Source organism: Dermacentor variabilis, unplaced genomic scaffold (genome assembly GCF_050947875.1).
Source record: "Dermacentor variabilis isolate Ectoservices unplaced genomic scaffold, ASM5094787v1 scaffold_12, whole genome shotgun sequence".
NCBI classification, from domain to species: Eukaryota; Metazoa; Arthropoda; class Arachnida; order Ixodida; family Ixodidae; genus Dermacentor; species Dermacentor variabilis.
The window spans coordinates 41,256,097-41,270,426 of NW_027460280.1; the positions used below are offsets into that span (position 1 = coordinate 41,256,097).

A 14,330-nucleotide genomic window follows, 5' to 3' on the forward strand; every position below is an offset into this window, starting at 1 on the left:
CACGAAGTATGAAAAATACGTGAGTGCGCTTTCACCCACATCATAAAGCAATGCGCTCAAATAAGCTGATTGAAAGGAACTCCATTGCCTGTCGTAAACCTGACGAGACAGCGCATCACCTTGATAATGGTACGGAAGGAGCACCAACAGCAGGTTTTGCGGCTTCGCAGTTATTCCTTCGTCTCATTCCTGTGTCACACTTATTATCCGTCTCTCAATGACGACTGATCAAATTGATAACAAAAGCCCCTTCGATAGCGTGGCCGAAGCACCACTGTGACCATGCGCAAAATGCAAAAAGCAATGTAATAGGCATAGAATTCGAAGTCCCGGCTCGCAACGCATCGAAAGAGTATGCACGAAGCTATATTTCGCATCAGAAACTTGCTTCAGTAAAGCCAAATTAAAGTGACCGTATTATTTTTCATGAAACTGTATACGTGCCGCAAGAACAGGTTTGTGTCAAAAAATACAAGCGAGAAAAACTGACCGGGAAGCGACCAACATGTAGAGAAAAGGCAAAACCGATGCGTTCCAGAAAGTAAATATACCACTTATAAATGAGCCAATTTGGTAACCAGGATCAGGGGCATAGCCAGGTGGGGGGAGGGGGGGCTTATGGAGCTTCAACCCCCCCCCCCCCACCCCCGAAGATTTTTCATGGTGTCATGCGCCGCCAACCAAAACAACCCCAGGCACCGGAAATCATTCTGTATTTTGTCTAGAATGTCCTTTTCACACTTGAAAAGACATTTCAGCGAGAACCATGCAAAATCAGGCTGGATTTCGCGGCAACGCCCATGCACCGGGAGTCACACATCGTAACACAAGGAGCACCATCAGATCACAAAGTTTCAAGGGCATTTTGTTGGCTCGTGAGTTTGTTGCAGCATCTCGCAGAGACTGTGGAACCTATGGAGCGCATGGATTTCAATTCTGAAACCTTATGGGCATAAAGTTCTCATAAGCTTTTGATGCGAAAGGTGCATTGACATTTCCAAAGTCATGCTTTTGATTTTCAATTCCGGAACTTTGTGGGTTTAATGCTGTTATAAACATTCGACGCCAAAGGTGCATTGACTTTTCTGAAGTCGTTGATCGTATGATACCACGAGACAAGCCAAATCAGCACTCTATCACACAAGCTGACAAAACACGTAGCAAGGTCCGATGAGCCGAAGCATTGTGGTGGTTCATTTATGCTGTCATACAACAGAAAAGAATATCAACATTTTTTTTTTCACCAGCGCCAAAGCATCCATGTCAAGACACTAAAGCTAGCAAAGGTAACTATGTTCTTATTTATTTTTCTACGTTGACTTTTATAAGCGTGGACACACTGATCCTCCTCGAAGTTCCAATTGGTCGGCCGAAGTGAACGGACGTGTCGTCGGCGCGCTCCGCAACCACCGAGACTACGCGACCTTCACCGACCGCCCTTGACCGCCCTTGCCCGGGCCGCTTTCGCCGGGAGTCGTATGGGAAGCGGCTTTCTCCCCGTTTACCACTGACCGCCTTTTCTTCCCGGGACTTTGTTGCCGCTCCCCGCGCCTCTACAGCTCTGAAGCAGTTCCAACGCAGCTGCCCCTGCCGGGGCCATAGCTGCCTTGGCGTGTTTTCTACACCATGAACCAAGAGCGCCAAGCGACCAGCTCTTCCGAGGCCCATGTTCTAAACGGGCGTGCAAAGGGCCTTCGACCAATTCACCGCTCTGTTTCGATGGAGCATTTATCTACCGCAACGTCATTTTCCAACGCGCAGAAGACGCAATCGGCGACGGAGAACGCCGACGCGCGTTCCTCGACAACAACGAAGACGCCCGAGGTGGATACCGCGGGAGTGGCCGCCGATCCCATCGTCGCCGATTTTCCCTCCCAACAACGAGAGGTAGACACTCCGACCGGGGAAAGGATGGAGGAAGATGCTGCCCCGAACATTTACGACGACAAAACTGACGACGACACAGGTGGCTGTTGGAAGACAGTCATACATAAGCGACGCAACCGTCAAACGCGCGCTAAGACGCAACCCTCCGAGAACATCTTGGGCATTCGGACGCCTCCCAGCCTACCGTACGCAAGCGCATTCGGAATCAGAACCTGCCTCAACTTCTTTTGCACGATGAAAAGATAATTCTGCGGCCTCACGGAGGACTTTGTCTCGATAAGTGGACGCGCCCAGAACTCGCCAGTGCTCTATGCAGTGCTGCTGGCTTGACCACCGAGGATCATCAGGATATCATATTCCGACTGCGACCTCAGCAGAACTTGGCAATCATCAGCACACCCCAGTCACACGCAGCCGACGCATGGTACAAGGTGAGGGAGCTGAACCTTGGTCAGCGGGTCTATCCCATCACAACATATTTTGCGGCCCCAGACAACTCATGCAAGGGAATTGTTCCTGGCCTTTTGCCCGGTACATCGTCATCCAAGCTAGTGGATGACCTTGTGGCTCCTGGAACTCAAATACTTCAAGCATGAATGATGGGTCAAACCAACGTTGCGTTGGTAACATTTGAAGGACTTAAAGTGCCTCGCTACGTGCGTTTCTATGGTGCCGAACCCCACTGCTACCCCCATCGACCCCGCCAACTGGTTTGCAAGATATGTCACAAGCTCGGCCATTGGGCTGATTACTGTCCTATGCCGCACGTGGTCATTTGCGTGACGTGCGGGACTGACAACCCCACCCCGTCACATCCGTGCACCCCACACTGCAGATCCTGTGACAGCACCCACCCTACAGCGGATCCAAACTGCCTGCGGCATGCTAGGCAGACACTGAACAAAGCTTGGGTGCGGAAAGCTCTCAAGAAAGAGCAGAGTGAACTCCAACCCTCCAGCGACTAGACCACTACTACAGATACGGCGGAGACCCGAACGTCGTGCGCCCCACGAAGGAGACCAGAAAAGTCCGATCTGAGACCCGTTCGAGCTCCCGTCGCAAGTTCCGGACCCGCTCCAAGTCTCGGTCCCGATCCCGCGAGGCATCGGTGCACCTCCCAGAGAAGCGCCCTCCTTCCCCATCTTCCCAACAACCCTACAAGAAGGCCCTGCAGCCCGCGCCCCAGCCAAGGTGACCCTGGTCCCTTCAGGGGTGCAGCGGACCCCGGAGAAGAAAACAGCAATGGAGGCGCCTCTGGAGGTAGGTCGGGCGAAGGGTACCCCACAGCTCGCTCCGCCCAGTAAATCTCTCCCTACCCCTTCTCCTATTACCAATTCGTTACCAAATCCCGATCCTCTAATAGAAATAGCCCGCCTACGTCATGACATGGAGGCGTGCTGTGAGCGCCTACAAAAACAAATGGACGCGCTGGTGGCAGACTTGAGCACTAGTATGCAGGCGGCTCTGGACAGGATAGAACGCCAAATGGAGGCCCTTCAAATAGGGATTACGGAGCAAGTAAAATCATGTATAGAGTGCACTTTCGCACGCATGCAAGTTCCTGAGCTTAGCGGTAACAACGAAAGCGCGCTTTCGACCAAGGCCCTCGGCCGCAACCTTCAAATTTGGGCACCCGGCGCACGCATCCCTATGCACGACCGCCTGCTTCCTCTCGCGTTGATGATGGCGCCGCGTAACGCGGAGCAACTAGTGGTGTGGCAGTGGAATTGTAGGGGATTCCGCCGAAAACGAGGTTCCCTACAGCAGTATATCGCCACATCCACGAACCCTCCCGATGTCATCCTCTTACAGGAAGTCAATTGCACCCCTTCTTTATTCGGATACAGCACGCTCTCGGGTGTCTCTCCTCTTGTGGGAGCCTTAGTTTCGAAACATGTTACATGTCGCATGCATACCACTAACATTGACATTCCTCACCAAATATTGGAAATAATTACGCAAGGTAAACGCAGCGAGAGTCTGTTTATACTCAATGCATACAGTTCCCCCAGTTCGCGAACGCACTGCTTTCAGCACCTACTAACAGAATTTGGTAGGTTTGGACGGGTTTGTGTGGTGGCCGGCGACTTTAACGCTCCGCATACTGCATGGGGTTACGTTAAATCGCAGGCTATAGGGACCCGCTTATGGAATGCCATCTGTAACATGAGATACACACTCCTTACCGACCCAGAGCACCCCACTCGGATAGGCAACAGCGTATCTCGTGACACCTGCCCTGACCTTACCTTCGTGCGCAATACTGGCCCAGTTGTTGGGCACGGGCCTTTAGAGGAGCACCTTGGTAGTGACCACTACATTGTGGCGACCACCTTGTCATTACGGGGTGCGCGCAGGCCCGAGCGAAATGTGCGTGTAACGGATTGGGCGAAATTCAGGGAACGTCGCCAGGACCCACCTGAGCGCCAAGGGTACGAACGCTGGCTTGACTCTCTCGCACAAGATCTAGAAGCCACCACGAGCACACTGCGCATCACAACCGAGCCACCAGACATAGACCCGCATTTACTTCATCTTTGGAACGCCCGCAGAGGGTTGACACGACGATGGAAACGACAACGCCTCAACCGCAAACTTAGGAAACGTATAGATCAAATTACACGGGAATCTCAGGAGTATGCAGAGATCCTTACGAGGAGTAACTGGCGAGGATTTTGCGATCGCCTTTCAGGCACATTGAGCACAGCAAAAACGTCGTGGTCGATTCTTCGCTCACTTACAGATCCCACCACAACAAAGGGAAAAACATTTCAACAGCTGCACATCCTAATGCACGAGTACAAGGACGATGTCTCAACACTCCTCAGAGAGCTAGAGAAGCATTTCATACCCACAGGCCCGCTGCCGCAGTACCCTGACTATCCTTATGTAGGCGAGGCGAACGATTTGCTAGATGCGGACATCACATCTGACGAGGTGCGGGTGGTCCTACAAGACCTACGCTGCAACAAGGCACTGGGAGCTGACCACATCCGATTCGCCACCCTTCGTAACCTCAGTGACGCGGATATTAACCACCTCACCCATATCTTCAATGATTGCTGGCGCAAGGGCATGCTTCCCCAAGCATGACGACACGCCGACATCACACTGATTCCCAAACCGGGCAAGCCAGTTAAGGTTGAAAACTTACGACCCATCTCCCTAACATCCTGCATTGGTAAGCTCATGGAGCATGTACTCTTGCGCCGTCTGCAGCCCTTCCTTGAAGAAAAATCATTCTTTTCTAACTCTCAATTCGGATATCGAGCTCATCTGTCTGCCAAAGATGTGCTTTTACAATTGCGGGAGGAAGTCATAGGACCTCCGTCGTCCGCCCAAACGAGAGCACTCATAGCCTCAGACCTAAAAGGGGCATTCGATAATGTTGAACATGACCTCATCCTTCGCAATGTTGCACATTCACACTGTGGAATTCGTATGTACAACTATATCCGCGCATTTCTTCGAGATCGCACAACCACCGTAGGAATGGGACCGCATCGATCCGGTACGATTCGCCTTGTAGGACGTGGGACACCCCAGGGCTCAGTTCTTTCCCCTACTTCATTCAATATCGCGCTCGCAGGGCTCCCCCGACTACTCGACAAGATCCCTGATGTCGCCCACGCTATTTATGCGGACGACATTACTATCTGGTCAACACGGGGTTCTGACGGAGCCATCCAGGACCGACTGCAGCAAGCAGTCGATGCAGTTTCCGAGTACGCGAGAAAATGCGGCTTAAGATGTGCTCCGGAAAAGTCGGAGCTCATAATCATTCGCCCCCGGAGCCGTTCCTCTACTCCCCCTATGACTGTGCACGTGGATGGCACACTGACACCACAGGTTAATCGTGCTCGTATCCTCGGCCTACACATTCAAGCGGATGGCAGGTCAAACTACACTGTTTCCCTTCTATCCAGACAGATTGAGCAAATTCTGGCCATGATCCGGAGGGTCTCCAACAGACGCTCGGGCCTTCGAGAAGAGGACCTGCTGCGCTTGGTGGAGGCATGCGCGATCAGCCGCCTTACGTACCATCTCCCATTTCAGCGGTTGACCCAAGCGCAACAACTTCGCATAGACGCAATGATTCGCAAAGCGACGAAGCTGGCCCATGGCCTCCCGAACTATACTTCCACACACCGTCTCCTTAACTTAGGGACACATAACACACTAGGAGAGCTGCTAGAGGCACATTGGGTCAGCCATCGCCAGCGCCTATTACTCACTCCTACTGGCCGCCATCTTCTCACACGGCTAGGATACTCTGTCCCGCCCCTTGAGTCTGAAACCCGTCCAACGATGTTGTCGTCAGCGATACGCCAAGCACTAAGTATTCATCCATTGCCACGTAATATGCACCCCGAGCATGACAAAGGGCGGCGCAAAGCCCGTGTACGATACATTGGCCGCATGCTCGCAAACATCCCGGAAACACACACTTTATACACGGACACATCACGCACTCAAGAGGGCTATACCTTGGTAGTTTTGGATGGCACCGAATCCCTGAGAGACTCTGCTGCAATGCGCGGAACAAATGCCGCTTACGGAGAAATTCTCGGTGTTGCTCTTGCAATACGATACGCCATCCATGTTCCTGAGGAAGTGTATATATTGACGGACTCGCAACAGGCATGCCGGGCGTTCCTATCAGAACATGGCATCCCGAGAGCGGCGCACCAAATTCTCAAACAGATCCCGCAAAATACACTAACCACACCTCCCCGCATCCACTTACTCTGGACCCCTGGTCATACCTCGCTGCCGGGTAACGAACGCGCACATGCGATTGCCCGAGAAATTTCCCTCCGGGCGACTCGGCATGGTGAGGCGACTAGTTCAGAGTGGGGGGATCCCTTGCTCCGTTATAAAGATATACTCCGTCATTATACACGCATTCATCGCACCCACGCCGTCCTTCTCGCGGGAGGAAGCAGTGGCATTACGCCAGTTACAAACCGCAACTTTTCCTAATCTTGTCTCTCTCAATAAATTCTACCCACACTGTTATGCAGATCGTTGCCCTGGCTGTGGCAGCTCGCCCACAATCTTACACATCACGATTGAGTGCACTGCAAACCTCTTTCCTCCCTTGCCAACTCTCCTTTACCCCCTACGCAACAAAGAGCTGTGGGACGATGCCCTCCGCGACGGACCTCCCGAGGTCCTCCGAGCAGTGATACAACGGGCTCGAAACATCGCCGGAATCATCTTAGGGACCCTGGACTGAGGGTTCCTCCCACACTGCTCTCGCCATTCAGATATTATTAATAAAGATGTTTTACTCTCTCTCTCCTCCTCAATTTTTTTGTTCTCACTACCCGCGGGCTGCCGGAACTAGCCAGAGCACATGAGTTTTCCTCGTGTTGGCCCGACCACAGCGCGGCGTACTTTGATGCACGTTTGTTTTTCTCTGGCCAAGTGGATTTTTGCTAGCAGAGTTTTGGACGCTTTTGACTAGCAGACGAGAAAAAGGAAGAATGCATTGTCGCTCGCCGCTATCACTGTGGGTACGTCTCGACGGATTGCAACGCGTTTGCTTGAGTGAAATCTCTCCGGAAAATTTTGTCCCACCGGTGTAGAATACCGAGCAGTATGGGTATGGTTCTCTATGGACCAAGCGTCTCACATTTTCTTCAATATTCCTTTGGTAGCCACATTAGGTGCCAGAAGTAGGCATTCGATTGTGGCGAACGTGCTTTCCTTTGCGTTTTTTCATTTCCATATCCCCGCCCCACAAAAGAAAAAAAGAAACACATTGTTGCAGTGCAGTAAATTGTCGCATGGTGAAGGTTTGATAATGTTACTTGTTCTTTTGCGGAAAGTAATGGGCCACAGGATGCTTCAGTTGCCAGATACTGTTATTATATTATTGTGATAGCAATTATATGGACACTGCAGGCGCATTCCTGCTGTCGTCGTCGCCCTCATGTTACGTATGAAGTCCAAGGGCGATGTGACCGCGTGCCACATGCAGTGTGTGCGAGTGAAAGCGTAGGAAGGGGGGGTGGGGGGGATGGCATGGGTGAGCCGACGATGGTGGCTCAGTCGTGTGTGCACAAGGGAGAAAAGCGGGGAGGAAACGCGCCGCCTTCCGTCGGACGCGATACATCGTGGGAGCGGAGGGAGTGGGGGGGCGGCTGTGATCTGTGAATCTGTGGTTGCACAACATGTTTATTTGCCTTGTTTGATGCATCATATATAGCGACTTTTTCTTAGATATGTAGATTTATTGGAGACCTATATGTATGTTTAAATATATTGTAGCTAGGTTTTGTGTATACGTGCAGTGAACTTTGTTTTCAGTGAAACTTTTTTGCCTTTTATTCCATTGTATATTTGCATTTCTAATGTACGAGGGCAAGTCAAAGGAAAGTGGGCCAACCCACCCCGTGCAGTTATGGTTCAGTTCATTATGTGCGAAGCATGCGCATAGCACACAGGCATCTCTCATCTACAACAGTGACGTGCAGTTGTGAGCATAAAGATCTTGTAATGCTCTCATACACTGGGTTGAACTTGGTTGCGTGACATAATGGACACTCGAAAAGTTGAACAGCGTGGTATTGTGAGGTTTTTGACAGCTGAAGATGTTTCCCAAAAAGAAATTAGTTGTCGTGTGACAGCCATTTACGTTGAACATTGCATTTTATTGGACACTGAAGCGTTGGAGGAAACGGTTCAAACAAGGATGTGAAAGTTGCAAAGACGATCCAAGACCGGGCCAAAGCCACTGTGCAAATAACCCCAAACACAACTGCAAAGGCTGATTAGACAAGAACGGAGGATAAGCATCCATGATTTGGCAGGGTGTGTCAACATAAGTAACGGTTCGGGTCACACCATAATTCACGAACATCTCGGTTATCGGCTCTTTTGTGCACAATGGATACCCAAGATTTTGAACCACTGCCAGAAGACTGAGAGGTTTGGTGCTGCCTTGACTCATCTAACCCGATATCACAATGTCTTGTCTGCAATTGTGACAGAGGACAAATCATGGTGCCGCTACTACGAGCCTGAAACACAACATCAAAGCTCACAGTGGAAACATCTGAATTTACGGCCCCAAGGAAAGCGAAGGCCACCGTTTCTGCCGGAAAGGTGTTGTTGACTTCTTTTCGATTGTCAGGGGGCAATCGATTGATCGAATTTGCTAAACCTGGAGAGACTATCAATCGCTTCCGATATTGTGAAATCTCGCATCGGCTGCGTGTCGCAATCAAGAACAAACAACGTGGAAAATTTAGGAATGGGGTTTTCTTGATGACCAACGCCGGAATTCTACGGTAGACATCTGTTATCCTTGCCTTGAACTAATCTGACGCCCGTCTCGATCATTTAAGCACAAAATTTCACATAACCTCAAAGAAAGAAATTGAGTGGAGAGAGGTCAGGTAAGCTTCAGCCAATTCACAGGCCCATGCCTTCCAATCTAGTACGCACGAAAAGTCGCATCCAGCCAGTTTCATGCTCGGCTGCTGCTGCGTGCGGGTGCTCTATCTTGCTGACACCACGGAAATTGAAGACATGACAGTGGGACTTCGCTGAGAAACTCATCCACCATTCCTTCAAGGATTTCGTTCATGGACTGCTGTAGTCAGGATCTGGCCGAAGAAGATTGGACTGATTATAGCTCTGGCATAAATTTCGAACTGCACTTTGAGCGACCACTGGTACTGCTACCAATTGCACTTTACCCAGTGTAGATTGGAGTCCCTCGAGTAGTGTACAATATGCAAATTTGCTTAGGCATTTCCCGAAAATTGGCTTTATCTGTGCGTATGATGTTGCTCAAGAAGTCCGGTTACTCATCGGCTTTTACGAGGACCCAATTCTAGAAATCCAGACGATTCTGCAAGTCCCTATCGTCCAAGCATTTGTGCTGGTTCAGGTGGTACGTGTGAAAGGCTGTCATTTAGAATCCTCTAAACTGATGACTTGGAAATTGGCACCTAGGCAGCCACGCCCCGCACGCTAGCATGAGGGTTTAAGGCCATAAATGCTAGAACATCCGGGCGTATGCTAGGACTCGAAGGAGTCCTCCACTGCCGTTTTGTCTCAGGTTTTCATAATTTCTGATGATAGTCGATGCGTTTAGTCTACCGCCACACTTCCATGACTGATATACACATATTTGCGGCCTTCCAGTTGTTGCCATTTGCAGATTCCAAGGCAGGGATCATGTTTGTGCACCTTTAAACCTTTGCACTGACATTGTCATTTCGCTTTTGTGGAGATAAGTGTTGTGGAAAAAAAAAAAGAAAAAATCCATGCACTTTATCTACACTAAGACAACAGCTATCACAGCTTGTTACCAACTAACACCAAACGCAACGTGCTACTTCAGCAGAGGCGTGGCAGATAAGGCGCTAGCTGGATCACAATATTTTTCTTTATTTCCTTTATTTCATTCTGGATAACTCTGAGTGAACCTGGTCGAGGGCACTGCTTTATGATCCGGTTGGGAGAGCAGTCACTTGGTATTCTCCATATTTCGCAGGGTTTATTTATTGAGAGCAGCATTCCGGGCAAGTTGGTAATCTATTACTCAAATGATATTGCGCAACAAAAAACGACACGGATGTGAGAGGACACATACCCCAAAAACTTTCAACTAAGTTTATTGTACCACTGAAACTGATTTTATACATGTGAAGCAGTGTAGACCGCGCATGCGCTTCCATCAAAAAGAACTGCGTTCATGTAACATAGTTACGAGTCGTGTGATGCCGCGTCCAAGAAACTTAGTTCTTTTTCTGTGAGAGCCAGAGAAGGGAAGCTAACACACTTATCACTCAATTTTGCGATCATCTGCACTTCAGATATTTCATGGATGAGCTGCGTACTGCCACGGGAAATAATCGTGCATTGGTCCTCAAGAGGTTTGCAGCCATGATCGCGACAATGAATTGCCAAGAAACCACCGGAGCCATTTTGTTTACATTGTTGCTGTGTTCGCGGAGCCCATCATTGAGGCAACGCCCAGTTTGTCCGACATATTGCTTCCCACATGAAAGCGGGAGTTTGTAAACCACCCGGTGGACACACTTGACGAACTCTTTGTGGTGCACATGAAAGCTTGAATGTGAAAGCAAGGCGAGGGACAGAGGCAGTCCAAACAGGGGGAAGGGGGCATCCTTTCACCCATGCACAGAACGTTGTTGCCCCACTTATGGCTCGCCTCTACCTGATTCCGGATCGTGTTAACTGTAACCGCTGAGGGGGGGAATCTGCTAAAAAATTCCACACCCAGATAAAGATGGGACGAGCGCGTGCATAATACATGGGGGCACTGTTGTTTTCCTGGCTATGCCACTGGCGTAGAGTAATGTTTGCCTGTTCCGTTGCACACTACTTTCACAGCACTCACTCAGTGTTTCCACAGGTGGCTCACAGCAATCAAACGGAGGGACCAAGCCTGATTCCTTACTACTTTCTAGTGAGCCATAACAGACAGAAAAAAGGAGGAAGAAATAAGCAGGAAGTGCAGCATGTGGCTCTGCCAGTGCGATCACTTGCTGCTGCCGGGTGAAAAACGAGTGCAAGTGCTGCAGCGCTGCATGCAGAGGCCTAGATGCTAATAACAGGCTCTAACAATCACAGACATGGAGACAATCACAGTTGCATGGAGGAAGTTCTTTTCTTCCTCCATGGGTGAAAATGCCGTGAAATTTCCTTCCCTCAATCATGAAACGAATAGGCAGTGTCCGAAACATGGGACACTATGACGTATATCTGGCTAATGTAATCACTCCCAGTGCATGCCACTAGCAAAAGCGTAGACTTCAAGCTTGGTTACCCAGAAGGAGCTGTTGCTGCTGGCCGTGGATTTGGACACCATGGTGGGGGCAATGGTTGCACTATATCTCTGACATGATCTAGGTTGGCACGGTTTGAAGTGCTGAGGAGAACTCTGCTCCAAGTCAAAAACTTTTCGTTAAAGCTTTCTGGAAAAACTTCTTAAAACTATTTTTGCTTTTAGTTTTTTGAAGGACCAGATTTTTTTGCACAATAGTTGCAAAGGCAACATTCAATATCTAACACTCTCCAAGTTTTTGTGTGAAATAGAAAAAAAAGCATCGGTTACAAAGCTTTTCTCATTTAGGCCATGTTTTGAATGTAATGCTATTTTGTAGACAGCTTAAAAAACGCATGGAACTTATTTGCAGCAAGCGAAGCAGGACACCTGTGGCACCACCTTAAATATCTTTTTTTTTTGCTTGCTGGGAACATTTCTTGGGCTTGGCGAAATAAAAGCAAAAAGTATCCATGCAACTAAGGTAACAGTATGCACTAATGTGCAGATTGGTAGATGGGATCAGTTCAGTCAAGGAAGGGTGTGAATGTAACACTCTGTTGTAAAAAGCAGTGCACTGCTGGACAGAAAGAAGAAAAGGACACAAGTTTCTTCTGTCCTCCATCTACCTTTCTTTTTTTTTTAAACAATGGGATACCAAATAGCCAGTTCCTACAGCCACACATCAAGCAACAGCCACTCACTCAAGGGCATCTTGATAAACTCACATTATTTCCGCACTCATTCGATCTCCGTCAGCAGTGATTATTACGTTGTCAACAGCAGCAAAACAGGCAGCGTTGTAGTAGACGAACTCTGGCGTTGTGGCTTTAGGGAGGCCCTTGATGAGGACCTCGGTTCCTCTAAACGAGCTCATCTGTGCCTTCTCGGGGACAGAGGCAACAGCCTCAGGGACCGGAGCGGCAGGGACCGGAGCGGCAGGGACCGGAGCGGCAGGGACCGGAGCGGCAGGGACCGGAGCGGCAGGGACCGGAGCGGCAGGGACCGGAGTGGAAGTTGCAGGGGCTGCTTCCACGGCGCTTGCATAAACCAGGTCAGTACTAGACCCCGATGATGAGGAGAAGGATTCATAAACAGAATCCGGTTCGATCGACACTGTAATGGAGAGGAATTATGCAAGCCAAAGTTTACATTTTTACATTTGCACACTTGTGAGCTTTGGCAAGACATTGACATCTCCAACTAGTCATTTCAACGTACTGGAGCAGTGATACAAAGTATGTAAGGCTGCATTTAAGCTGTATTTACAGGAATTTTTAATGCCGGTAACCTGGTTTCCTTTTACGTATTGCAGCCCATTTAGTCTCATGATAAAGCTTGTTTTTGTCTTTCAGACCTTGTAAGGTTGCTATAAAATTTGAAAACTGCTAGTCGACCATGTTGGTCATGGATCAATTTTAAAAGCTGCTTCTGCACCAGTTAAGGTAATATATTATGGTCAACTTGACAGTAAACTTCTGGGCCTTGCACAGGCGAGTTTTAATCTAAAAAATGCTAGAAGCATTGCTAAACTCCTGTCAGCAACTTTAATGGCGAAGGCCTGTTGCAGACAGTACAGCCCTACCTGTGCGACAGCAAGCTGTGTCCACCCATTATTTCACTATTTTTCTAAACTGAATCGTAAATGTGTCCAACAAACAAAATTAATTCTGTGGTTTTTACATTCCAAAACCACGATCTGATTATGAGGCACACTAGAATGGGGCATTCCGGATTAATTCTGACCACCTGGAGTTCTTTAACGTGCACCCAATGCACAGTATACAGGCGTTTTTATATTTCACCCACAATCTGTCCAACAATAAGCACATTGTCAACATGCGGTCACCTCATGAATCAAATAGGAAATGCAAGAATTTATTTAACCATCGAGGTGCTGCAGCATAATGATGAAATGCTCGAAGTACCCAGTCAGCAGCCACAGCTTGCGTGTTTTGGACACAATGGAAGAAGTTGACACATTGGGCTCTCTTGCCCTTTTTTTGTAACCAGTATCAAAGTAGAAACTGACACAGAATTTCAGTGGGTCCTGCACACATGCTCACCACACAAAGCAGATGCCAAATAATGACTAAACTGAATGTACAGTGCTCAGCCACTAAAACGTGATACTTGAAGCATGCAGCTGCCGGCACATTTAGGACAACCAGTGAGTGCTGGAGACACTGAGCCTGTGCATTTTTGTATCAGATGAAAGAGAGAGCCTTTGTGATGCACTGTGGCTGCATTCAGCCCCTCAGTGATCACTCGGTGCACACCGGTGGCACAGACAGCGCCAGCCGGCATGCAGTCAGAGTATAGCATTTCAATCGCTGAGCATTGTACACATCCAATGTTCCATCTGCCACTGTCGAACTGAAACTTTTATCCATTTTGGTTCATTGAAGACAATTCGGTTCCGCTAGAGAGAGAGAGAAAGAAAAAAGAAGAGAGAAAAGGAAGAGAGAAAAGGAAGAATTCAAACCAGTTTGAATCAGTTCATGTGCTTTACATAACTGGACAATAATTCGAAGAAAACAGCATATATCTATTTTGCACAAAACCTCGACTTTGCCTAAGCTGCACAGAAGGTAACTCGTATGCAAGCTTTTCTTCTGGCTGCCAGTAGACACAA

General features: G+C 48.9%; 1 protein-coding gene across 5 annotated transcripts in view; it reads right to left on the minus strand.

The window, feature by feature from the left end:
- LOC142566119 (uncharacterized) overlaps window positions 1–14,330 on the minus strand; it is a 117,360-nt gene that overhangs the window by 14,737 nt on the left and 88,293 nt on the right. For all 5 annotated transcript variants that reach the window (XM_075676919.1, XM_075676917.1, XM_075676915.1 and 2 more), the window contains one exon: window positions 12,424–12,811. In XM_075676919.1, the coding sequence (XP_075533034.1) occupies window positions 12,424–12,811 (388 nt within the window). The remainder of the gene's footprint in view (window positions 1–12,423; window positions 12,812–14,330) is intronic.